Genomic DNA, 26329 nt, shown 5'->3' with positions numbered 1-26329 from the left:
ATCAGCTTATAAGTTATTTTCATCTTTGGTGATCAAAAACAGCTTTTTTTATAAGGTTGAATTGCAGTGTACTGGAGGTTCAGAAACTATTTCCACCTACAAGCATTTACCATATGCCAAAGATGATCTCACCAGCTCAAACAGATATCCACATAAAACTGTTCTTGTTTGAGTCTGGTTCCTAACAAAGGTTCTTCCTCATATCATCACATGGTAATGTTGACTCTGGCCTGCTCATTAGGGATTTAAATCTGCATCTGGACAACATCTAAATTGGACAGATAGTTAACAGTAATAAAAAGTAATAAATGAAAAAACATTGAACTGTTAACGACTTATGGTGTGTTTTTTTTTTTTTACTTCATTGACATTCCGGTCTTATTTTTATCCTGCAACCTGCTGATAGGAACACCAATTAAAATTAGTGCTCCAACAGATAAAGTTCCAAGCTTTTATGCTAATGGACCCATGAACAGAAATGTGCTCATTTCTTAGAGACTGATCAAAGTCTGCTTTAACTTTGAATAATTCTCTTGCATGGCTGTATTTTATTCTGAAACTTGAAGTCCAATGTTTGATATTTTTATCTATCTTCTAGACACTGGATCTTACTCAAAATCCAAGACATTGAATATCAGTGCAATATGGTGAGTGAGGTTTCACTTTTCTTTTTAGGAGAAAACTGGAAACCTGACCATTAAGCCATAATTCTATGTTCTCTGTTGTAGTTTTGTCACGTCTTCTTCCTGGCTTAATACTAGCATTTCAGAAACGGAGTGGCTTTATTTATTGCTAATATTTCCTAGATATTTTTTTTCTGTTCCCCCCATGGTTGGTGGGTTTCCTCTAGATTCTCCAATTTCCTCCCACTGTCCAAAGATCCAAAGACGTGCACAGTATGTTGACTGCTGTTTCCAAATTGCCTGTAGTGTGTGATTACAGTATGTGTGTGTGTGTGTGTGTGTGTGTGCTTGTGCCCTACACTGATTTGGCACCATGTTCAGAGTGTCTTGAGCCTATCCAAGTTCACTTGGATAGGCTCCAGGCGTCCCTGTGACCCTACACAGGAAAGGCTGTATAAATAAGGGATGGCTGGATGACGGTTCCTTAATATTTGGCTTGTTAATTTAATGGTATCTTTTTTTTGTATGGTTGAATTATGTTTGCTGCTCTTTGTGCCAGCATGGTGGTGTTGTGGTTAACACTGTTGTCTTGCTTCTCCAGGGTCCAGGATCGGTTCCAGCCTTGGTTTTGTGTGCATGGAGTTTGCACGTTCTTCCTGTACTTGGTAGGTTTACTTCAGGTTCTTCACACAGTCCAAAAACATAAAGATTTTGCAAACTGGTGTTTCCAAGATGCCCATAGTGTGTGTGTGCGCCCTGTGATGGATTGGCACCCTGTTGAGGCTGTACCGCGTCTTGTGCCCTAAATCTCCTGGGAATGACTCCAGGGCCCCACAACCACGTACACAGGATAGATCTGTACAGTATAGACAATAAGTAAGTGAGTTATTTCATTGTTGTGCTGTAGCCTACAGACAGAGTGTCCTGTTAAGTCTGTCCTGTTTTGAATGACGTAGATGAGATATTTGTGGCTGTGTTTTTGTTGTTGAAAATCCTTGATTTCTGGCCTGGTATGAGTGTTTATAAGGGAAAGTGCTCTCTGATTGGCGGCTGTAACTACTTTCACAAGCTGCTTCTATGACAAATAGACTATGTGCATATATATATATTTAGCAGTGTGGAGTGGAGAGCTGCTTTTGGGACGCACCTGGTAGAATCACACCACTCCCGGAACTCCTAATAAACACCACTGTAAGCGTACTAAAAATGTCTGAATGTGACGTGAAAGGGTAACACATATACTAACTTTCGCCAAGAATAAAGTACAACAAAACGGTACCAAATTCCAAATTGGCACCAGAATCCCAAATACCAAACAAACAAACAACTTTTTTTTTATAAGAATGTTGTTTTGGTCAGGGTGGAGCTTTCCTTTAAAGACTTGACAGTACAAATACTGATGATGATAAAGGTTTGCATAGTGATGATTTTAATCCTGTTAAATAAAGCACAACCTTGAATTGCCCTCCTTTATTTGCCAGTACTGTATATTTGTACAGCAGCAGTGCCAATGTGCACACTCTATCTGTATCTGTATGGGGATCCAGTCAGGGTAGCTGTGAAAATCAAGCTGGGCTGGTGCTGGTGCTGGTGTGCAGTGGATCAGAGGTGGTGAAATGAGAGCAGGGTGCAGGGTGGGCAGGATGGCGTCTGCGTGCTGCCCTCACTGGCCGTGTCCGTGCGATCGGCTCCTCAAGTCGGCGCAGTTCCGAGAGGAAGCGAGCCAGGAGCAGGAGGAACACACGGACGCCGTCTCCCAGCCGAGCAGCATGGACATCGCGCTGTTACAAGAGCAGTACAACTCCATCAGGGAGAAGCAGAAACGCGAGACCAGGGTGATTTGTTTTGCCAAAGGTAAAAAAAAAAAGTTTTGTTTTGTGTTTTTTTTTTTTGAAAGAGTGACTAATACTCCTGGCAACTTTCTGTCGTGTCACATATTGTAGCAGGTGCGGATTCATTTCCTGGAGCCGTGTATCAAGAATCCTGTTCATTTGTTTCAACTATTTTGAAGCAAGAAACAATTTAGTGTTTTTTTTTTGTTTTGTTTATTATATATATATATATATATATATATATATATATATATATATATATATATATATATTCTTTTCTTTTTGGAGACTCGGTGTGCTCAGATGAACACCCGGATCTTATCCCGTAACGTGTTCAGCTGCGTTTCAAACCCGCAGGCTGTAACGAGTGTCGTTAGATTACGTCATAAGCTTCTATCTGTAATGAAAATTTAAATGGATTAGAACGTTACAATGTAACAAAGTATAACAATGTTGCATTTTATAACAACTGTTATACATTGTTCAGTTAAATTTAAGATTAGTTACTTTGAAAGAGGTCTGTTAGTGAGATTTCTTTCCTCTGCAATGGCGTCCAGAAAGTACTTTTCCTAAGAAATGTCTGAGTTGTTCCTGCTTGGTGTATTTGCCATACATTTATGCATTACTCCATCACACATCACACATCATACCTGAAGACCAGGCCACTAGACACTCGTGACTAACCCAGTTACACATTTAAAGGAATGTAATGTTTATCATTAGGTTCAGAATGTCCTCTTGAAGGATTGTTCCCTCTTTCTTTGATGTGTAGGTGCCAATATAAACAGCAGTAAGAGCAAAACGTGACAAGTTTGCATAAAAAAGAATAAAGAAATGCAAGCATCAGGACGAAATACAGTGGATACTAAAAGTCTGCACATCATGCCTGTTGATTCAAGAGAAAAACAAATAGGAAAAAGCAAGGAAGAATCTGTTAACATTAGTGTGCACACCCCTAAATGAATGCATGTTAAAGCACTTTGCACTTGTAATGCACATAATTTATTAATTAATTCATTTGTTTACCTTCTATACTGCTTATCATGTACAGGGTTCTGGCGGCCTGGAGCCTATCCCAGGAGACTCTGGGCGTGAGGTGTGGTACTCACTGGATAGGCTGCCAATCCATCGCAGGCCACACACACACTCTCACACACACACACAAGTCAATTTTTAGAATCGCAATTAACCTGATCTGTACTGTATGTCTTTGGACTGTGGGAGGAAACTCGCCAAGCACAGGGAGAACATTCAAACTCCACGCACACAGACCTGAGGCGGGAACTGAATCCTCAGTAGGCCACAGTGGTGACCCATTACGCCAGACTGTCGCCACACATCATTTTGTCTTTTCAATTAAGAGATTACCAACTTAGTACATTTTGATTTGGCAGTTAGCAATGCTCTAGATCTATGTAATCATAAAGGAACAGCCCTCTACACATCATTCCACATGTTTACAATACAATAGCATAGATATGGGCTCTGAGTCAGTTTTTGACTTGAATTTAAAATTTGTGCTTCGGCTCCTTTTTGTGCTGGAAGGTGAAATTTGGCATAATCCTAATAATGTCTAACAATAGGATTGTAGGATTTTCTGATGAATCAAGTTCCATTACTAAAGAAGCAGCCGCTTATGCTGCCACCACCATACTTTACTGCATTCATTGGCTGATAAACTATCTTGTATATTATTTGCATCAAATTTCTGCCTTGACCCTATCACAATATAACACATTTTACAACATGGATTGGGGTTGTATTATGTACATTCCAATAGCCAAAAATCTACCCACACCCATAAATGCATTCTGAGTATCTAAATGCACTTATCATCTCCCTTTGTTGTTATAATAACCTCAGCTCTTCTGGGAAGGATTTCCACTAGGTTTTAAAATGTGTTTTTCTAGCTCTACTTGCCAATTGTTCCTGCAGTGCATTTAATGTTGTCTCTTCAGTGCCTCCATGATAAGTTTTTTTGTCATGTTGTTCTTGGTAACTTCACTGTGGTGCCCCATTTTCTCTGCGTGTGGATGATGGCCTTCACAGTGTTCCTTTCTACGTCTTATGTTCCCTTTATAACCAAAAACACAGCTGATCTTTATTTTGGGTAAGTCGGAATAACTATCTTAATGACATGAGTACTGATATTATGATAATTACTTTTGACCACTAGTTTGAATGTGATTTGTTAATTCTGAAGACAGTCCCATTATAAAGGGATGTGCACACTTATGCAACCAGGTCATAATTGTTTTTCCTTTTCCTTTTTTGTTTTCCCCGACTTTTTCTTCACTTTAATGGTGCTGGTATATTTATATCTCATTAAAAAGTGGAAAATGCACTGACATGATAAGACATTTTTTTTATATCATAACAACAGATGTGTGTGGAGTTTTGATATTCATTGTTTGTATAGTGTCAGTATAAATATCAGTTGCATATGAGCTACAGTTGAATAGCTGTGTACTGTACATTCTGAAACTTTTTAAGTCTCAGTTCTGTTTACAGCAGTAGGGAAGCCTGTGCAGGAACAGAAGTGGGAAGGACTGACCCATAATATTGATCAAACCCCCATAAAGAAGGATATACTGTACATTATAGCACATGGTAAAGTCTAAAGCATCCTGGAAGAAAGTAAATGAAAATTTATTTTAGATTAAATAAGAAACAAAACATTGTGTTTCTTTAAGCCATGTTGCTATAGCCGAAATATTGCAGTGTTTAAATCTACATGTGCAGTTATGTGGTTGCCTTGCACCTCCATAGTCCGGATTTGATTGAGTTTGCATGTTCTCCCCGTGCTTGGTGGGTTTCCTCTGGGTACTCCGGTTTCCTCCCACAGTCCAAAGATGTGCAGGTTAGGCTAATTGGCATTCCCAAATTGCCTGTAGTGTGTGAATGAGTGTATATGTGTGCCCTGCGATGGATTGGCACCCTGTCCCAAGGTGTACCCTGCCTCGTGCCCTAATTCTCCTGGGATAGGCTCCAGGCCCCCCGTGAAATAGAATACAGGTTAAAGCGGTATAGAAGATGATTGATTGATTGCAGTTATGCTTATTAGCTAACTAGGAGAGCATACAGTATCTTGCATGTTAAATTACTTTGATTTATTTTAAGCACATATCATGTTATTATGGGATCATGTACATCAGTTGCATCATGCAATTACAAAAAAGACCTAAAAATGGAAGGTTTAAAAGACAAACAATTAGTAGGGGATAAAAACTAAAACATAGCCAACCTGAAAACCTATAATAACCACACTCATTAATTGTTGTACGTTTAACATCTTGATACACATACTTTGACCAATTGCTTTTACTTGCAATAATAATAGCATTTAAATCCTTCTTTGCCTTTTCATTGATTTAAAGTATGCTATTTAAAATGTACACTGAACAGTACATTCTAGGCCAAGGACAATTTCTTGTTGATTCTGATCTCTAACCTCTCATTACATCTTTCTATACCTTATTTTTGACTCCAGCATCATCCACCAATGAAGAGATCTCCGGCAAATCCCTGGTCAATGTGGTTCCCATGCGACAGATCCGACATGCCCTTACGAGGCAGGATTCTGTCCAGGAACCTCTATTTGACTTTGTCAGGGACCCAGACAATGCCACGTGGCGCACACACCTAGGAATGTACCGCAGGACTTACTCGATTACTGACACCAAACAAGCTCAACTCGGCAACCACAAGACCAGCATTGGAGACTCAACATCAATCTCTACAGATAACACCGTGCACAGTGTGGAGGTCACAGATTCAAGTGATCAGTTATCTGAAGACTGTGAAGGTTATGGCAATAGACATCATCTCAGCAAAAAAGTGCAGGAGGATTGTGGATCTGATGGTTTCCGGAAGTTCTCAGCACCTGCAGCGTTGACCAGACAGTTGAGCAGTGGGAGCTACCAGTCCACTCATACCCCCGTGAGTCCATACTACCCTTTCCCCCAGATCAAATGTCCCAGGAAGTCTGAGGCAGCACGCAGGCTGGGGCTTTACTCATCATTCTGACAACATGGGTTAAACGCAAAAAAAGCAAGAAAAAATAAAACACCAAGAGCTGTGCAATAGTGCTTTTATAGACATTTCAAAATTATTTTCATGTACAATAACAACTTTCTTGTAGCGATAAAATAGTACATCCTGTGTCTACTTGCATTCATCAAAATGACTGAGTGGATGTCATCACTTAAATGTGTTCATTCCAGGTTTCAAAATAACCCAAACATGTATTTTTAATATGCTGTAATATAATAGTGGTCTGATTACAAAACAACCAGTGTAAAGAATTTTTACTTGTTGTATTATACTGTGCATGTGCATCTACACAAGTAATTCAGTATGCATTAATGCAAGAGGATTATTATTCAAAAAGGCTGATTTGTTACTCAAGTGTTTGTAGGGGTGTGTGAGTCTGATTTACTTCTCTGAATCATCTTGTCTTTTATTCACAAGTACCTGCTCACTTGATCAGTACTTCCATGCTTTAGTGTTTTATTGGCTTAATAGTATTGTGTACACAGAGCCATCAAGAAAGGGATGGAAATAAAAATCACAACCTGGTAGTTCAATTATTGTTAACCTCTTCACCTTCTGATAAACCATGTTTTGGAATGAAGAGTTGTATATATCTTGTATGCATGTTCATCATATTACTTAAGCAAAACTTTTCTTGTATCAGAGATTCCCCATTTCCTCCAGAAAGCCTTATATGCTGTAGACATGCTGAAAAATGTAAAATGTTTTACATTTTGCTTGTGCCTTTTTTTTTTTTTACTCTAGGCAGTTAATATTAACCGACTGTAGTGAGGGTTTTCCTTGCTCAAGGTCACAATGTCAACAGAACTGAATAATAATTAGCTCGTTTGATTATGGATCACATTACTGAAATGCAGTTGGGTCCTGTGTACTGTATGTCCACATATCTGCGAGTATAATTTATTTTTATTGAATTTAATTAAATTGAAATTAGATTTTGTGGCTTTTCTTTCTATGCAAGTGATCAAATATTTATCAACACTTCACACATTTAAGCATTTCATACTGGGAATCATCTGCTCTACTGTGACCTGGAACATAATTTGCACATGAATTATGTAAAATTGAAGTTGCCCTAAATCATAACTTCTGCTTTGATAGTGTACTGTAATTATTTAACTAATTTAAACATGCAAACATCAAACATTACTCTGGAAATTGATTATTTTGGCCAATTTCATATGAGTATCACAATGAAGATTCTCAGTCGTCCAGGTTAAGTTGTTTGGAAGGTAAAGTATGGCAACTGGACTACTTGGTTTGTATGTGGTACTGGTCCATATGTGTACTAAACTCTGAAACAGATTTACTGGACACAACCTAAATCTGAACAGATTGCTCAATATTCATGTGACTTTTATATCAACCTAGCAGGTGGGTAGGTCCAACTAGTATTGTAGATATGAAGTCTAACCTTGGGCACGTTACAATTATGAATAAAAATTCCTGCATGTCATCTATATCATGCAAAGCCATGTTAACATACTGGTACATACAGTGTATGTGCGGACAACGTTTATAAATATATGCTATCTGCGTATATATTTGGATTTTATTTTAGGTGCAAATTTTACTTATACGTCCATAAAGATCAGGTATGTGTAGTGATGCATGTAAAGACAAAAAAAAATCTTTATGAATAACTAGAGGTTACCCCTTGGGCAGATCCTGACACCTTTGAGTACTATTACATTGTTTCGGCAGGTCTTAATTCCCCATCGTATGTACTGTTGCTGTATATATAAACTTAACTTCAATGCCTTTGGCTGGCTTCTGTTACATCACAGTGTAAAATAAAAGCTTATGATGACGCAGCCTATCATTACGTTCAGTGAGGAATCTCCCTGTATAAATATTAAGGTTACTTAAATATATGTAACAAGCTGTGCATTTGCACCTTCGATGAACCCAGCTCTTGAATCCTCGCAGTTGATGGTCTCCCATTGTGGAGTTTGTCTTCAGTGCAGGTCTTCTTTAAACTTCTTCATCCATCTGTGCACATTGCTCTTGTCAGTGCTGTAAATATATTACCTCTCTGTAGTGCAGTGGTATGGTGAGATCATCAACTATGGCAAAAGGGATTTTTAGAGAGGATTCGAGAGTTGGGCACAAATACATTGCTTTTGATGGAGACTTTGTTGAGTAATACCTTTAATAAAGGAAGAGTTACTTTACCAATATGAGTAATACCTTCAATAAAGGAAGAGTTACTCTACCAATATGAGTAATACCTTTAATAAAGGAAGAGTTACTCTACCAATATTATCTTGCAATCACCTGTACCGCCTTATACTGTGCACAGGGTCATGGGGGCCTAGAGCCTATCCCAGGGGCCTTGGGGCACAAGGCTGGTACAACACACTCACACTCTCATACACACACTGCGAGCAATTCTAGTTATCATCATCTGCTTGCCTTTGAACTGTGGGAAGCCAGAGCACATGGAGGAAACCCACCAAGCACTGGGAGAAGATAGAACCTCCATTCACACACACTGAGACCTCAAGGCGGGAATCGCCAGCATGCAGCATAATCTAAATGACCTATGTAAAAAAAGAAATTTAATTAAGTTTTGCATTAATTTCAGTAGCTACAGCCTATATATACTGCCAGGACATTTCAGTGCATACAGTACAGTTTATCATCAAACTATTGGTGTCTTTCAAGATGTTCAACTCATCATGGTGGATGGTGCGTCATAAAACTTAAAAAAAAAAAAAAAAAAATATATATATATATATATATATATATATATATATATATTCCCATTTAAACAGGGAAGGATCGTGCTGCGCAGTCCTGCTTTAAAACCCCGCCGAGAATCTGCGCAGCTACGTGCGTGGGCGCGCGCTGTGAACACATCCCGGAAGTAGAGACGGGAGAAAACAACGTCACGTGACGCACACAGAGTCGGTAAGGTACAGGCACAGAGAGGGGAAAAAACTTCATAATTAACAGTACGTGGGGGTGAAAATTCAGTGTGTAAAACGACGAACACGTTATTAAGCATTTATTAGCAAAAGAAACGAATCACGAACGTTGTCTGACTCCTCCGTGAGTCAGCAGTGTCAGTTAGGCGAACGTTTATTATTATTGCCCTGAATAGAGCAGGAATTCCCCTCAAGTCCCTACAGGATATGATGGCACAGTAATAACTACTGCTTTCGTTTTCACTTGAATATTTAGTTACAGGTGCTTCAGTGTGAACGATGGACGAGGAACACATCCAGGCGAAGCTCGTTACTATGCTGAAACAGGACAAAATTCAGCTCTGGACTCCGCCGTTTACTACAGAGACTCATGAAGCTGGTCATGAACACCTACAGGTGAGAGAGAATTTCTGGAAAATTCCCAAAGTCAAAACAGATGCACCGTTAGCAGGGTCTGATTTCCTGTTCACATTAAAATTAGTTCATCTACCAAGACTTATACTCTCTCTCTCTCTCTCTCTCTCTCTCTGTTTTACCATCTATATTACTTTGAAGGTTTACCTTTACTCACTGTATGTACTGTAGCTCATCTAATTAGCTGAAAAGTATCACCTGATCATAACGTTTTTTAAAGCAAGATACCTAATACCCAGAATGTGATATACCTCTATACCTGATAAATAAAACTGCTTATTGCTTAAATTCAACCTGTTTGTTTGTATTGCCCCAAATCCAGATCTGTCTACTTTCCACTAATATGTTTTAACTTGTACTCAGTATCTAACCTCTTACCCCCTGAATATTCGGCCAAAGGATTTAGAGCGATGCACAATGCTTCCTGTCCGTCTTACAGTCAGTGTAGTTTTGCAGATGAACCCTCTCCATTTCACATACCGTGCCCTGTTGCTAGAAAGTTACCAAACAATTTCCAGACAGTGGATTGAATGATCTATGAAATGATACTGAAACTACTGTGCTGTCGGGGATTTTACACGCGGTGTGTGTGTGAGTATGTGGGTGTTGTCCACTTGTTACACCACCATGCGATTGTACAGAAATAGACTCTACATCTCCCTTCTGCATTTACGTTTATAAAATTGCTGTCTCATAAAATCCTGTGTCTTGGTTTGTTTCCTGGGTCTGGTTATTGTCTGTGTGGAGTATCATCCAAATGGATCTTCTCTGGGTTCTCCTGTCCCATCCGTGCTCCCCAAATCATGCCAGGATACTCTAAATAAAAGATGAATGAGTTTATGTTAACTGATCGCTGTTGGTTACTATCTACACAAGCACTACTATTGGCTGGATAGTTTTGGTTGGAGCTTTATCAGATATAGAAACAGACTATAAAAGCAGTCAATCTCACCTCATCTCATTTCATCTTCTAAACTGCTTAATCCTGTGTACTGGGTTGCAGGGGACCTGGAGCCTATCCCAGGAGACTTGGCGCACAAGGCGCGGTACACCTTGGGTTAATTCACTGCAGGGCACACACACATACACAAACTCAAACGCGTATTCACACACTACGGGCAATTTAGGAATGCCATTTAGCCTAATCTGCATGTCTTTGACTGTGGGAGTACCTGGTGGAAACCCACCAAGCATGGGGAGAACATGCAAACTATATATGCACAGAGAGGCAAGAATCAATCCTGTCTGGGAATACAACTTTAACGACTAATGCCGCCCTAAAAGCAGACAATAATCCGAATATAGAATGAAATAAAATCCAAAAAAAACAACAACAATAAAATCTCCACCCTCATTGCACAACATAAGCAAATAAAGCAGTAAAAAGTAAATAAATACTAAATAAAAATAAATATGTGTGAGAGTATTTATAAGGTGTGGGTAATTGAGGTGTAAGCAGTTCTGCTGTGTGTGTTTGTGTGCCAATACACAAAAAGATTACATATACTGTAATAATATATACTATATAAATCATCGGTTTGGTGTCACTACTGCGCTGAAGATGAAGGAACACTCACTCAAATAACACCACATCAATAGAAGTCCTAACGTGGTCTCTTTCCATTAATTTCCGGGAGAGACTGACAAATTGTACGTAATGACAGATGGGCTACACTTTGTAACTGTACATTTACAGCAAAGTGTGTAGAAACAATGTTGGAGTATCATAATACTAACTACTAATTGATTGTATTTTTAATTGTCTAATATATATAATTGTCTAAGAAAAATCATGAAATTTGTTTGTTTGATTTGTATTTATTTATTTATTTTTCTTTTGTCTAAGCAAGTTCTACGTATATGATCTTGTGCTCCTGGACTGGACAAACTCACTTTTATGTGCAATATTTTTCCAGGAGCTTGCTGCTAGATATTCCCAGATGGTGGGATTCCCCCAGCATGAAGTAGCGATTGCCCTGGAAACCATAAGATCACAGGCTGTGAAAAAAGGGAAAGGAAACAAAACCTACAGGGAGACAAATATTGCAACTCTGGAGATCATTCTACCAAAGGTAATTAGATATAATATAACGTATAAAGTGTTCGTTGTAATTGAAATAAAATTCCATATGTCATAGTATATCCTGTGTGTCATTGCATAGGGAAATAAAAAGAAAAACTACTTAGAAACAAAACTGGATATTACCGCTCAGGATCTAATGAATAAGTAAGCATAACTTTCTCTTTACAAAGCATTGCCATATCTAATTTCAGCAATCATAGATGTTTGCGTGTTCTGATGAGTATTTTTATTTGACCTTTTTTAGGATCAAAGAGGAATTTGAACTCAAATACATAAAGCTAATTGTGAACGGGAAAATGTTGTTTCCAGGTGCGTATATCGCTTTCCTCATAAATGTGTGCATCTTGATGCATGAGATTTAGAGAACTTTTTCCCCATCTTACAGAAAAACGACTCGATGAACAGAACGTGAAGAACAACAGTAAAGTCATGGTGCTGAAGTTGAGTGAACCTGAAGGGAAGAAAGCGATGATCGAAGAAGAACAAAAGAACCGTTCGCATGATGAAAGTGTGCAGAGAACTCAAAAAGGTTTCGAGATTCTCTCAGAAAGAGGTGAGAATGAGAACACATCAATGTCATGTTCTCTCATTTCATGATTTCCTATTGTATCCTTATTCACTGTGGTGTCTGCAGTTGTTCTTATATTAATGTGGTGGAATTTATAGATTTTATAGATATTATGATTAAAGGTATAAGCCTGAATGATTGGTCACTTAAATTTTAAAACATTTAATTTTGAAGGCAGTAAAAATGTTAATATAATATTATATATATGGGAATTATTTATTCTTCAGTCTGCATTTCAACTTAAAAAAAGCATTAATATTGTCACCATGTGATTTTAGCACAATTTTTTCCCTATACCGTTCAGATATTCATACTCATAAATGGCTCATTAAAGTATATTTTAGGGTAAAATGTCTGCAACACCAGTTGTCCTTTCTGTCTTTTAATTAGATTAAATAAAATCTTATTTTGTTGCGTTGTATTAAGTTTTCTGTGTTTTAAAATTGTATGTCAGGAATGGATGACACAACTATTATAATACTGCAAAAACAAATTTACCTTCGAGTATAAATAAATTAACCTAAACAAAACTAAATCAAATACAAGGGTATAGTCTATTAACATACTTGGCTTCTTGGCTTTTTTTTTTTTTTTTTTTTTTTAGATGGTAGTGAGGATCCAGCGACCACACCCTTTCTGGAGATTGCAGATCAGAAAGGCAACCCCATCCCGATCCCTCTCCATGAGAAAAAGGTGACTGGGTCTCAGCTGTCCTGTGTTTACTGTGTGGCCTTAAACAAATATGTTTGGCAATACTCTTACTGACAAGAATAGATTATAATGTCCTTCCTGCAACCTATTTAAACAGTGCTGTAAATGTTTAGGTTCTATAATTTTAGCTAAGAACTCACTGTTCTTTACTGTAGTGAAATATGTACAGTGAAACCTCGGATTGCGAGTAACGCAGTTTGCGAGTGTTCCGCAAGACGGCAAAGATTTTTAAATTTTGACTTGGAAAACGAGCAAGTCTTGGTTTACGAGTGCCGAGTATCATGTATCACACAAGTCCACTTCAGGAACGAATTATGCTCGTAAGCCAAGGTTTCACTGTACGTTGTTTTTTTTGTTTTTTTTTCTAATTCGCTTTGGCTGTGTGTTTCTCTGTTTTTTTTTTTTTAGGCACTCATCCTAGCCATGGGCTTCCATGAGAAAGGCAGAGCTTTAATGAAAAAGAAAGAATACGATGCAGCTGTCACTCACTTGCTTCAAGCAGATGCACAGTTCGAGTACTGCTCACTTACATTACCTTATAATTAAATAAACACATATACTATTAGTGTTAGGGTTGACAAACGGATCCTGTTTTTCAGTATTAAATATTGCATTTTTTTTTCTAGAAAATGCTGTTCTATGCTGTTGAACACAGTGGATAACTTCGCAGTGCTCCAGCTGGACATCGTGTGGTGTTACCGTGCTCTGGAGGCGCTGTCCTGTCTGAATGATTGCAAACAGAGACTGCAGCGAGCTGAGAATTGCTTCCTCAAATGTTATGGAGAAGAGCAGCAGAGATTGCTGAAAATCAAGGTTTTTATCTTTTGTCTTCTCTGTAGTGCATAAGGATGTTCTGGCTGATCAGTGTACAACACTATATATTAACTGAATACTCTGCCTGGCCCAAAAAAAAAGTTACACAATGTGATGATGAGTTCAAGTGTGACATCAGGGAAAAAAAAGGCATATATGTGATAACCTGGTCATTCAGTACATTCAGGTCATCAGCTGACTTCATTTTAGTGTCCCTGATTTTTTTTTATTTTTATTTACCATGCAACTTTAACAAGTGTTTAAGTGATTTCCTTTTTTTCCAACCACAGTTCTTCCACAAATTTCACTCTTCAGCACTATATTACCAGCTTTTGATACTGTACTGAAGGGTTCATAACCCAGTTTAAGTCATTTCTAATATCCTTATTTGTTTCCTTTTTTGATGCGTCGCAATAATTTTACCCTTCTGAACTGGCATCTTTTTTTTCAGGCAGTGTATATGAACCAAATAAAAATTAATAATAATAAAAAGAATATATAACAACTGGCCCACTTGAGCAGCACAGCAAAGTATGAGCAGGTACTCATGTTAAGTTTTTCTGGTCGCCATGTGAAAAGACATTTGTGTGTCTACTTTTAGATGCATCATCAATGACAATATAACACATAACTGAAAATTGTTACTCTAAAAAAAAGAAAACAGTCCTGTGTCTGAAGAGTTTATATTGCACATACCATTAACCGGTGATTTTCAGAAGTGTGAAGAAAATGTTTTACATTTAATTTTATTACCTGCCCTTAGATGTATATTAAATAAAATAATTCAATTTAAATAAGCAGTTTTAATTCTTATTATTCTCTGCCCACTACAGGGAAACATCAGGGGAACATTTTTGTAATATATATAAATAACAAGCTTTTAAAGTACTATTTTCTATCATAGGATTAACACCAAAAGGTGTAACTTTTTGTTACAGTGGTCTGTGCAGTTTTTAGGATTTTATTTACATAATGGCAGCACGGTGGCTTAGTTATTAGCACTGTCCTTGCACCTCCAGGTCCTGGGTTCAATTCCCACGTCGGTTATGTGTACATGGGGTTGGCATGTTCTCCCTGTGCTTGGTGGGTTTCTTCCGGGTACACAGTCCAAAGACATGCAAATTAGACTAATTGGTTTTCCCAATTGGCGTTGACCGGAGGTCCTACTGCGGTCATACAGAATGGAAGTAAATACATTGGTCATTATTGACCCCCACAACCTCTAGGTGGACTGCAGATGTTCCTAGATGGATGGATGGATTTACACATTGCAAGGAGTTTTCAAATCAAACCTTGTGACTTGTGATGAAATTTCTTGTGAATGATGGCGTAAGATAAAGTCAGCTGATAACCAGTTGACATTTAAAGTACAGATGACAGGTCACAGTATGGCTCTGTCGCAATAAAATATTTGTATGGTGTAAACGTTTTAAAGAAGGCATGTACGTTCATGAATGGCGATTCTGGCTAAGGCGGCTGAGGGCCCACTGTAGCCATTCTCATGAAAATTCAGCTAGTAGCATGTCTGATCCATGAAAATTAATCAATGATTAGTTGCTGACTTGTGGATGATATTCATTTGTCTGTGGGAACTGTGCACACAATCATTGACCATCACCACCATACAGTTATTTCTATATCCCCTGCATAGTCCTGACCTCGCTCCAAGCCATTTTCACATGTTCGGGCCATTAAAGAAGTTCCTTGGAGACCAGTTTTTCAGACATGCAGCAGGAAATCTTTCTATCTTAATGGTATCCAAGCTCTAGTGAAATGCTGGGATAAGTGCATCAGTTTTTCAGGGGAATAATTACAGAAATGAAAATAGATCTTACTCTCATAACTGTGTTCAGAAGAACCAGGTTAAAGTGAACAACGCTTGAATATTCGTTTCCATGGCCTCTCCTTTGCTGCCCCTAATTTGTATATCGTGACAAATGTGTGTGTGTATCATGTGTTTTTATTTAATGGAAAGAATTTCCATTATTCCACTAGAGAGCATAATAGAGCAGTAAAATAATTTTTTATTGAAAAGCTGTAACCATGTCTTTTCTCAAAGAACTTCTAACGAAGTAATGGGTAAATAGCTATGCGATTATAAATTGTCTTTTTTCTTCTTCTTTAAAAAAAAAAAAAAAAAAAAAAAGATTACCCCCACACTTTTAGGAAATTATAGGCTGTTTTTTTTTTTTTTGTTTTTTTACATTTATGATCTATAAGTTCTATTTAAAGTGAATGAATACTTATTAATGTTGTTGTTCTTTCATCTGCTCCCGCCAAGGATGCCCTTCCTAACGCAACCCTCCCATTAATGAACAAATTTCTATTAGGAGTCATTAATTCTGGAGAAAGTTTGAGATATGAAGTCAACTGGCAAACAAAAACATACTCTTCAGTACTAATTCAGAAGCTCCATTGTTGGAGCCGCATTTCCACGGAAGCAACACTAAACAGTAAACTGTTTTTTAAAAGTTTTAATAACTTAAAACATTATCTAGGAAAACATACACAGCTTATTGCTGAGTAGTGTCATGTGGCATGGTCTGCTCTATTTTGTTTTCTTGTTTACAGAACTAGGGCTAGGGATGCACAAAATTTGTTTTAGCCTACACACAAGAGCAGCCAGCTAGCAGACTGTAAGGAGATGATATTTGCTGAACTTGACTAAAAGAGTTTTGGTTTAGAATGGCTGACTCCTTCTTTAGGAGATTCATTTTACACTATGACACTGAACTAAGTGTAATATTTCCCATTATCTAAAATGAGTTTAAATGTCATTGATCAAATCATCTCTTAATATGTTGGATTTTTTGGATTTCCAGGGAAATACAGGTGGAGAGGAAGTTCTGTTTCTCAGGCTGTATATCCTTCAGAGTCTGCTGGCGTACCTGGATGGCAATGGGGATCAAGCTGCTAAGAAACTTAAGCAGGTTATTATTATTATAATTATTTATTTTTTCTACTTTTTATTATTTTTCTTTGGTTCAGGCGCCCCCGGCTGTGCTAGCATGCTGGGTAGCTGTTGATCTCCGACAAGCTGTGCTCATCACTGTTTCTGGCTCTTTGTGCTAGGGTGAGGAACTCTATAATCAACTGTGTCTGGACCCAGAGAAGATGACCCAGCTGATGAGTATGGGCTTCTCAGAGCAGGATGCTCGCCTGGGATTGAGAGCCTGCAGAGGCAATGTGGAGGCGGCCGTGATCCACATCACATGCAGGACAAAGGTCAGAGAAAACACACATACACAATACACACACACAAACAAAATAATTGAACATGAGTGTCCATTGTGTTCACTCCCCATATATACAGTGGGGGAAATAAGTATTTGATCCCCTACAGATTTTTCTTTTTGCCCACTTACAAAGAAATGAAGGGTCTATAATTTTTTTCATAAGTTTATGGTAAAGGATTGAGACAGAATATTAACCAAAAATCCAGAAAAGGCACATGATACAAATGTTATAAATTAAGTTGCATTTCAGTACGGGAAATAAGTATTTGATCCCCAAGCAAAACATGACTTGGTTGATCAATTCCGCTTAATTTTCCATTCTGCAATTAAATTAAACTCAGGGTGAGTATAGCCCTTCCCTAATTATATATACATGATTATTATATACAATAAGCAGTATGTATATTTTGCTGTATAATAATAAAGATGATTATATACAACGGTTATGCTATATACACATACTGTATGAATGTTTTGAATTTGTTTTATATCATATGCTATACACTCCTAGCTTGTTTTGACTAAGACCCATTACTGTATGCTGGACCAGCTGTCGCTGTCTGTACAGATTGTAGTTAAGGAAGCTATCTGCAAATTAAAACTTAATTATGGTGCACTCTCGTAGGAACGGGAGGAGATAAAGCAGAGGGAGAGAAATAAGAGAAGGCACCGTCTGGAAGCCATCAACACCCTCGTCGAGCTGGGCTTCAGCAAGAAAGCAGCAGCACAGGCCCTCCATAAGACTAGAGGAGATGTGGATGAAGCTTATAGGGTGTGAAACGTCATGCAGATTATATCCATGACTTAGCAAAACCACCACATTTTGTGTATATACTAGGGTTAAGGTATTTCTCAATACCTTACAATTCGTGATTTTTTTTATTTTTTATTTTTACCTTCTCTCTTTTTCTCATAGCATCTGTTGGATTCATCTGAAGCAAGCAGCTCTGGGATCGCTCAGCCAGACTCAGACAGACAGACTAAAGTGGATCAGGTAATGAACACCCCAAAGGAAAGATTAAAGGCTACCTACAGTACCTCCTTCTAATTCTCCACTCTGTCTGGTTAAAAGTTCTGGTTATTTTTTTCTCCTTGCAGACACTATGTGTACAGTATCTCATTTCTCTGTTTGTCTGTCTGTGCAAGTGTAGCTTGCTTACCTGGGCTTCCAGAGGGAGGAAGTGGAGGAGGCTCTGAGGTTGATGGGAGATGATATCAGTCAGGCCACACAGCTACTTCTGGACTATCAGGGTGTTATCCCTGCAGAGCTACGCTCCCCATCTCAGTCATCCTCATCAGAAGAGCCTAGCACCTCATCAGAGGACACAGGTCAGAAGACCATTTATCGATTTTATGGATTAAATGATTTTTAGGGATCGATTACAATTTGTTAAAGTCTACTGACTGAACACTTTTCTTGTGTCCAAAAATAAAAAAGGTTGATTCAGGAAAACATTCTTATATTTAAAGAGAAGGACTAATACAAATATTTTATTTAGATTGTATTTGTGCCTACTTGTACCAGGAACTTGTCTTGGTAGGGTTGGTGTAACATTCTTTCACCTTCTACTTGTATAAATACTTTGACCTGGTCAGGGATGGTGTGAAGGGGGGGTAGCAGATCTGTATCTAGGGATAAGAAGCAGATCTGTATCTAGGGATAAGAAGGTGACGGGTTTAAACGCCAGCGCCACCAAGGTGCCACACTTGAGCAAGACACTTAACCCACGACTGCTTTGATGTACAACGATCAGCTATAACATTATGACCACCCACGTAATATTGGGTAGATTCTTCCTTGGCCCATGACCTTGTCGTCAGTTCACTTGTTTTCCTTTCTTTAACCTCTTTTTGTATGTCTTGACCACTGAAGACCAGTCTGCAGTTTTGGTCAGTGTTGCTCTGACCCAGTTTTCTAGCCATAACAAGTTGGTGGGGGAAAAAAAAAAAGCAGCAACTGAACATTTTATCCATAATGCAGAAAAAAATGGACAAACGTAAGATTTGATAAACTTTCACAAGGGTCAAAATGTAATGGCTAGACACATTAGTCAGAACGTCTTTAAAACAGAACCCGCAGTGCATCACTGTTTTGACTGCAAAAGGGGGAGACCTACTCGGTATCAGATAGGTCATCAAAATGTTATGGCTGATTGATGTATAATTAGATGACCGTAAGTTGCTCTGGATAAGGGTGTCTCCTAAATGCCATAAATAAAAATGAGTGTGTTGGGTGTGTATCCCAGGAACACTGGGTTTAAGGTGTGAAGTGGGAATACACCCTGGATTAACAACAAGTCCATTGCGGCACGCCGTGTACACCGACATTTAAACACACACACACACCTTTGCTCGTAGAGGCAATTTAGTGAAACAAAAGGAGGGAAAAACAAAATGCAGATGTTGGACAAAATACTACAGACACTAACCTGACAATGAACTGGGGGCCAGACGTTAGACTTTTTACAAAATAAATCATGTAGACCCATGGTTCTCACCCCTGGTCCTGGAAAACCTTCTGTTCTTTTCATTTTACTGCTCTGTCATACCCATTTCAATTAATTTAGCTGATTTGTTAGATCATGCGTACTGGGAGCCGAGAAAACACTAAAATGTGTAAGACAGGGGTTCCTCTGGGACCAGGGTTGAGAACCACATGTATTATCTGCTGTAACAACTGCTCTAAGAGTGCAGTTATGAGTGATTTAATTAAAAAGGTAAATATATGGAAATGTAAATGACAATGAAGCTACTCTGTGCCTTTTTTTTAACACAAATTTGACACCAGAAATACAATTATGGCTGTGATCATTAGTGAGAGCCACGGTGAAAGCGTTTTTACCTGTGATCATCTTTTTTTTTTTTTCTTTGAATGCCACAATGGTATTACTGTAGGTTTTTACTCAATTACTTGGAAATTACTGCTTTAATTCCTGACCAAGCACTACGGAAATTTCTTGTTTGTAATATAGAATTGCTAAGAAATGGCCAAAAGAAATTTAGGGTTCCATTGAGGTGGGGGGGGGGGGGGGAAACCTGGATAAAATTTAATTTAAGAATATTTCTACCTAAGAATAATAAAAAAGGTTAACCAAAACCTGTTTCGGTTAATTAGAAACCCCAGATTTGACTAGTAAGTTCATTAAAACTGTGGATTAAACATACTGCTGCTGTTTTCAGCATCCGGGTCGAGTCCCCCAGATGCTGAGCTGGTGAATGAGGTTTTGGAGTACATCCCAAGACATGAAGAGGATTATTTGGATGTGACTCTGGAGGAGGAGAGTGAGATCATTGCGCAAATTAAGTCTTATCTGGAGAAGAGCTCTGCACAATCCAGCTGAAATGCTGCTTGAATGTGCTTTGTCCAGTCACGTGGGGTCAGTTTAGCGAGGAAGGTCATCACTAACATCAGCATCAGAACTCTCAGCCTGAATCAGCACTGGATAAAAAGGCAATAATTGAAGCCATTTTAAAAGCACTTTTGTTTTGATCTGATCACTTTTTCTTGTACAGTACTTTATAGGAAAAGCTTATTTCTGATATTGATGCTGCAAGAATAGGGAAAAAAATAGTTTATTATTATTGGAAGTTATCTTTACTTTTAAATGAAGCATTTGATTTATCACTGCTAAATGCAGGATTTTTGAGTTTTGTGTTGGAAAATTGCAGGTGTTCAGGAGCATTTTTATTAGTTTTCTGTTGAAATGAAAATCTTTAACTTTGTTAAAGTTTTGTTTATCATGCAATAAATTGAAAAGCTTTGCCTTTCTGAGCATGGTGTTAAATATAAACAATTCACTCCTTTAAATTTAATTTTATTTAATTAGCTTTCATTAAGTTTGGAAATGAAATTACCATTCAATTGTTTTGAATTAAATTTTCTTTTCATTTAATTCCATTAAACTAATTAGTGACCTGTAGTTTGTGTCTTGACTTATTTTATTGTATTTAAACTAATTTAAATAGCACCATTTTATTTTACTGATTATATTATTGATTCATTGCAAATAGCCAAATCACGTTTATTCAAAGTCTATTGAGTCTGTTATAAATGTAAGTCTGTAAGTTAAGTTATAATAATTTTGTAAAATAGTGGTATTAATATGGAACAGCTCCTATGATTTCATTTAATCCAGCACAATGAGACACAGATACACGTTTAATTAAATACTGTCTTTTTTGTCGTAGTGCTTAGTTTATTAATTATTATTAACTTATTTCACATTATATGAGTGGGAATTAAAACAGTCTGTGCCCTGGCAGAAGGAGGTATAAATGAAGAGGGGACAGGAGAAGAGAGATGTAGGATTTAGAAGTAGTTGACGACCCTGCGGATGGACTGGATGTTGGGGGTCTGGGCCTGCCACTCATTGTGGCTGCAGTAGTTTCCTCTCTCTACGATGTACATACGGCCACGGAAGTTAGGCTCCTCGTACATCACCCAGCTTCACACAGAAAAACATATAGTGTTAGAAGCAAAGATTGTTCAGGTCAAATAAGAATATGGTTACCGTTTAAGCTGTTTAAAGACCAGCCTAAAGAGGAAGAAAATAAATAAGTGGAGGAAAGAATCTGTTATTGCTTTGGATACTGGATTGCTTATAAAATTTTTATAAATAAAAATATGAATTGATTTCTAAGGGAAAACACAGAAATATTTAAATTAATGTGCATGTATGAATGTATATCTAATTTAATAAGTTGCTCCGGGTTCGATTCCTGGCCAGGCCCGATTCCCGTCTCTGTGTGCAGTGTGTGTGCATGTGCTTGGTTTCCTCCGGATACTCTGGTTACCTTCCACAGTCCAAAGACCTGCAGATTAGGCTAATTGGCGTTTCCAATTTGCCCGTAGTGTGTAAGTATATGTATGTGTGCCCTGCGATGGATTGGCACCCTGTCCAGGGTGTACCCCGCCTCGTGCCCTAAGCCTCCTGGGACCCTCAATACAGGATTAAGCAGTATAAAAGATGAGTGAGTTTTGCGCAGACAAGGAGTTTGTCTTATATCGAGAAAAGAGCTCCTCATGAAGCTGGTTAATAGGATGCCAAGCATTTAAAACCTTATTGTTTAATGCTATTCCTAGTTACTGCATAATACTGCATTTGTGTTATTTCATAGTGTTATTTAATTCATTATTATTTAAAAATAGTAAAAAGGCATTAAATCTAGGTTTAGTCTATCGGACTACTAAATAGAAATATTAGTGCAATTAAAGTGCTGTGATGGTTTAGACAATAAATAAATGACTAGCTTCCATTATTTACTTTACCTATCGATTACTTGGGAGATTTCTGCATCTGGCTGTAAGAGTTTAATGGAGTGCAATGAATTACAGGCTATTTAGAGAATGAAACGCAGAAGCGTACAGAACATTTCAGTAGCCTCGTACCTCAAAACAAATAGACATTCAACATAACAGATCAGTCACTTTAAGTGTATGTTAAAGACGAGGAAGTGCCACTTACGCTCCGTCTCCGAACACCCTGACGGAGTTGACACAGGGCCTGCCGTAGCCACAGCTCTGCAGGAAGGGACAATCGTCACACAGCTCCATACAGTGACCTGAGTAGTTGCCTCCATCATACAGCTCGATCCTGTAGTGCTCTCCATGCTGTGCAGCATAAACAGTGCATTAGAGTGGAACACATCGTGCCAGATGAATTAGAACAACGATATAGAAACTAATATTGTTTTTAATCATGGTTTTAATGGTATTAAAGAAGAAATTTAAGGAACGTGAAGGTCGCTCTGTCAGAGCACACCATCGCTTTAACCTCAGCAGTTTTGTGTGTGTGTGCGTGTGATAGTCAGTCCACTGGAGTTCTCACCATCCTGACAGGCCTGCAGGAGCCCTTGTGGTCGTTATGGGAGTTCCAGCGCGGCAACTCCGGGTACTCTCCACGCTCCAGGATGTACTGCTGGCCCTTGAAGTCGGGGTGGTCGTAGCAGATCCAGGCTCCGCTCTCCACACGGATGGAGTTCACCCTGTTCATGAAGCCACGGTCCTGGAAGTTATCGCAGTCACCGTACACCTCCAGCTTCCTGCCAGTGAAGCATCTTCCCTCATAAAACACGATCTGAGAGGGAGAAGCAGCAAGGAGGGTGGATTTAAAGTCAGAAAAAAAATATATAAATATCATTTACAGTGTCAGATTGTAGGAATAAAAAACTAAATGATCCTACTGTGCAGTCAACTTATAGCTGTACAGAATGTTTTATGCAAGTGTATGACACTCATATAAGCCAAAGTTTTTTTTTGGCTAAATAATTGTGAATGGAGTTAAATCGTTGTCATACATGAAAAAAGTTGAATATATTTAATATTATATTATATATAATAATATATATAATATAGTACAAAAAAACTAAAATATATTTTAAATCTCATCAGAAAGAAACACAATCAGGACACAATAGAAAATAATGTGTTATTCGGTTTCTTTACAATGATATTAATTTTTCCAATAATGTCGTCCCACATGAATATGAAAAATGTGAATCATTCCAGGAACCGTTCAGCCAAATCCAAAATCCCAGATTCACAAAAGTCGGTGTGTTCGGATGCTGTGTGAGACACGTGTGTGGATGTATGTGCTCTTGGTTGGCCTGGATGCTTACCTTTCCAGAATACTGTGACATTTTTTCCCACTGGATAGCGTCCAACTTGACCCACACGTAAGAAAGTGCGTCGGTGAAAAATTTGGACACCCCAATATATACGGGTTGTCGCGTGTCTCACTGTATCGCGATGTTTGCCCAACAAAGGCTCCACAATGGAGGGCTTATGGCTTTTGCTTGGTGGACATTTCCTGTTCACTCTTAGCACTGCTGATTCTGGGATTTGGCCCAGCCCAGATCAACAATAGATTCTGCTTCGCTTGACGTTGTGCCATTTGCACAGGCCAGGATTCTCTTTACAGCTCTCAATGCAGACTGTAAGGATGCTGCTTGCTATATCCTATTACTTGTGGTTGTTGTTGACCTTTATGAATTGATTGTTTATGTCCGCTTTGTAACCATGGAAACCAGGTGGTGGGATGTTAAAGAAGAAGTGTTAACAAAAGAAGAAACAGGAAAGCTCACAGCTCTAATTCTCTTGACCTTTCCTCTCTCCTTGACTTTGTTCTATTTCCATTGCCGTCACACACTTGAACAGCTGCAGGAACTCTCAGATGCTGTGTTTATGGAGATGGTTGGCTTATTCATTTATTTATTTATTTACTTTTTTTTTTAAATATACATACTTATTTCAAATCTTCATTTTGCTCGGTTTAAAATAATAATGTGACGTTCAATTAATTATCTAGTATGAGCTTCACAAGACATCTGAAGGCGTACTGGTAGTACTGGTTTCAAAACTACTTAAAGTATAAAAGTAAAAGTAACATAAGGCGGGAAAGCATTAAGGATAAAAGCTTAGGCTGTGCCACGGGCCTACTGTATATACTGCACCAACACCTCATAAAAAAAAAAAGAAAAATGTGGTGTCGTTTTTTTTATGTATTTTTTAACAGCCATAGTGATTTGGCATACTGTATATGGCATTTGAAAAAGAATGCAATTTTAGTACAATGCAAATACATTAAAGAACCATATATGTGTACTACTGAGCATTAACATGTTTTATGGAGAAGAAGATATAAGAACCAGTTGCCTATAAGTATTTTAATGGTACAAAAAGTCAAACTTCAGGGGCATGTCATCGGTAACCTTTATTGGAATGTAAATGTACATCCAAGCAACATACACGAAAATTAGATCCTAGAAATTAGTGTACCCAGGGCAGGCTTAGTAACAATTACCCCTGTATGGTTGTCTACAATAAACATTAGTGCTGTCAGAATAAATGATTAATCCAAGTGATGAATAAATTTTTTTTATATATATATATCTCATTCCTGTTACCTTCCTGGTGCTGTTACCTTCCTTGCTGGTGCTTGGTTGTGACATTTCGCGTCTCTATCACAGACATGTTCGTCTACTTATCACAATCTTATCAACCAAAAATGCTATTTTATTCAAACGTCCTTGCTGGAGTGTGTGACGTGACGTCATGTGCAGGTGACCATGTCAGAATGGTATGTTTAGTATAGATACCCAAAATTTCTACTTAAGTAAGGTAACGACGTATTTGTACTTCGTTACTTGACACCTCTGCCCGGAGGAAACCCACCAAACACGGGGAGAACATGCAAACTCCATGCACACAGAGACGGGAATCGAGCCTAGCCGGGAATCGAACCCGGACCCTGGAGGTGCAAGGCGACATGCTATATGTTCTAAAGAACATATTCTTTTCTTCAGTTCGTATTTGTCAATTTTGTTTACTTTTAACAAAAGTTTCAGCATTATTTTGCTGAAAAAGGGAAGAAAAAGATCAACCCAAGGACTGAAGAAATAGATATGTCTTAAATGGGTGTTTAAAGTTTACCAGAGACTCAGCTGTACGGACATCTAGAGGAAGTTCATGCCACCACCTCGGTGCCAGAACAGAAAAGAGTCTAGATGGATTTCTGAGAGAATGTGGGACTGGCCGAGCAGTGCTGGAGGATCGGATGGAACGTCGTGCTGTGCATGGGATGATTAGAAACCACACTGCCTCAGTCGTCTTGCCTTCTTCCCATAGTGCATCCTTGTGCCATCTCTTCATCAGGTAAGGGGACGGACACACACACGGCCATCGATATGATACAGAAGTAAAGACGATTTATCAGACCAGGCCACCTTTTTCCACTTCTTAACGCTCATGTGCTCAACCCACTGTAGCTGCTTTTGCCAGTGGACACTTTTAGTTGGCACGAACCACTGCATACTGTGAACACCCTGTAAGACCTGATGTTTGGAAGATGCTCTGGCCCCTTAATGGGTGCCATTGTAACTAGATAATCAAGTGTTATTCACTTCATTTGTGAGTCAGTGGTTTTTAACATGATTGTGTTATGTTTACACGTGTCGTTCCTGAGCTACCAGTGATCCCTCTGCCCTCTGGACCTGTCTGACTCATCCTGGTGCCCTGGCATCCTCGCTTCTGGCCTCGACGACAGTGTATACACACATGTATACACT

General features: G+C 38.4%; 3 protein-coding genes across 5 annotated transcripts; 2 read left to right on the top strand and 1 right to left on the bottom strand.

Moving 5' to 3' along the window:
* Positions 1 to 622: 622 nt before the first annotated feature.
* Positions 623 to 7443, top strand: LOC128520567 (uncharacterized protein C9orf152-like). The gene is made up of 4 exons (XM_053494863.1): positions 623 to 647; positions 1225 to 1288; positions 2171 to 2477; positions 5946 to 7443. Exons 3-4 carry the CDS (start codon positions 2240 to 2242, stop codon positions 6479 to 6481), a joined length of 774 nt encoding a protein of 257 aa, XP_053350838.1. The 5' UTR covers positions 623 to 647; positions 1225 to 1288; positions 2171 to 2239; the 3' UTR covers positions 6482 to 7443.
* Positions 7444 to 9334: 1891 nt separating this feature from the next.
* On the top strand, positions 9335 to 21183 carry nub1 (negative regulator of ubiquitin-like proteins 1). 3 transcript variants are annotated; one of them, XM_053495202.1, is made up of 15 exons: positions 9335 to 9421; positions 9695 to 9834; positions 11769 to 11924; positions 12015 to 12079; positions 12180 to 12244; positions 12321 to 12488; positions 13108 to 13196; positions 13623 to 13729; positions 13841 to 14027; positions 16850 to 16957; positions 17100 to 17252; positions 17889 to 18035; positions 18180 to 18257; positions 18415 to 18592; positions 20444 to 21183. In XM_053495202.1, the coding sequence occupies exons 2-15, from the start codon at positions 9718 to 9720 to the stop codon at positions 20602 to 20604; spliced, it is 1779 nt and encodes a 592-aa protein (XP_053351177.1). In that variant the 5' UTR covers positions 9335 to 9421; positions 9695 to 9717; the 3' UTR covers positions 20605 to 21183. The 3 variants fall into 3 exon arrangements, with proteins under 3 accessions (XP_053351177.1, XP_053351176.1, XP_053351178.1); XM_053495203.1 differs by lacking the exon at positions 9335 to 9421 and adding an exon at positions 9447 to 9465; XM_053495201.1 differs by lacking the exon at positions 9335 to 9421 and having other exon boundaries at positions 9428 to 9834.
* Positions 21184 to 21427: 244 nt separating this feature from the next.
* Positions 21428 to 23959, bottom strand: crygn2 (crystallin, gamma N2). The gene is made up of 4 exons (XM_053495249.1): positions 23882 to 23959; positions 23092 to 23340; positions 22729 to 22874; positions 21428 to 21708 (listed from the first exon to the last, which is right to left on the bottom strand). The coding sequence occupies exons 1-4, from the start codon at positions 23900 to 23902 to the stop codon at positions 21573 to 21575; spliced, it is 552 nt and encodes a 183-aa protein (XP_053351224.1). The 5' UTR covers positions 23903 to 23959; the 3' UTR covers positions 21428 to 21572.
* Between the last annotated feature and the right edge of the window lie 2370 nt (positions 23960 to 26329).

Source organism: Clarias gariepinus, chromosome 4 (assembly GCF_024256425.1).
Source record: "Clarias gariepinus isolate MV-2021 ecotype Netherlands chromosome 4, CGAR_prim_01v2, whole genome shotgun sequence".
NCBI classification, from domain to species: Eukaryota; Metazoa; Chordata; class Actinopteri; order Siluriformes; family Clariidae; genus Clarias; species Clarias gariepinus.
Note: the sequence above shows the minus strand (reverse complement) of the source record. Positions and strands in the feature narration are given on the sequence as shown.

Coding starts and splice junctions, on each gene's coding strand:
- LOC128520567 (XM_053494863.1), top strand. CDS start 2,240: ATGAGAGCAGGGTGCAGGGTGGGCAGGATGGCGTCTGCGTGCTGCCCT. Junction 2,478..5,945: donor GGTGATTTGTTTTGCCAAAG/GTAAAAAAAAAA, acceptor TTTTGACTCCAG/CATCATCCACCAATGAAGAG.
- nub1 (XM_053495202.1), top strand. CDS start 9,718: ATGGACGAGGAACACATCCAGGCGAAGCTCGTTACTATGCTGAAACAG. Junction 9,835..11,768: donor CTGGTCATGAACACCTACAG/GTGAGAGAGAAT, acceptor ATATTTTTCCAG/GAGCTTGCTGCTAGATATTC. Junction 12,080..12,179: donor GCTCAGGATCTAATGAATAA/GTAAGCATAACT, acceptor GACCTTTTTTAG/GATCAAAGAGGAATTTGAAC.
- crygn2 (XM_053495249.1), bottom strand. CDS start 23,902: ATGTCACAGTATTCTGGAAAG. Junction 23,341..23,881: donor TGTCACAGTATTCTGGAAAG/GTAAGCATCCAG, acceptor TCTCCCTCTCAG/ATCGTGTTTTATGAGGGAAG. Junction 21,709..22,728: donor AGGGTGTTCGGAGACGGAGC/GTAAGTGGCACT, acceptor TTCTGTGTGAAG/CTGGGTGATGTACGAGGAGC.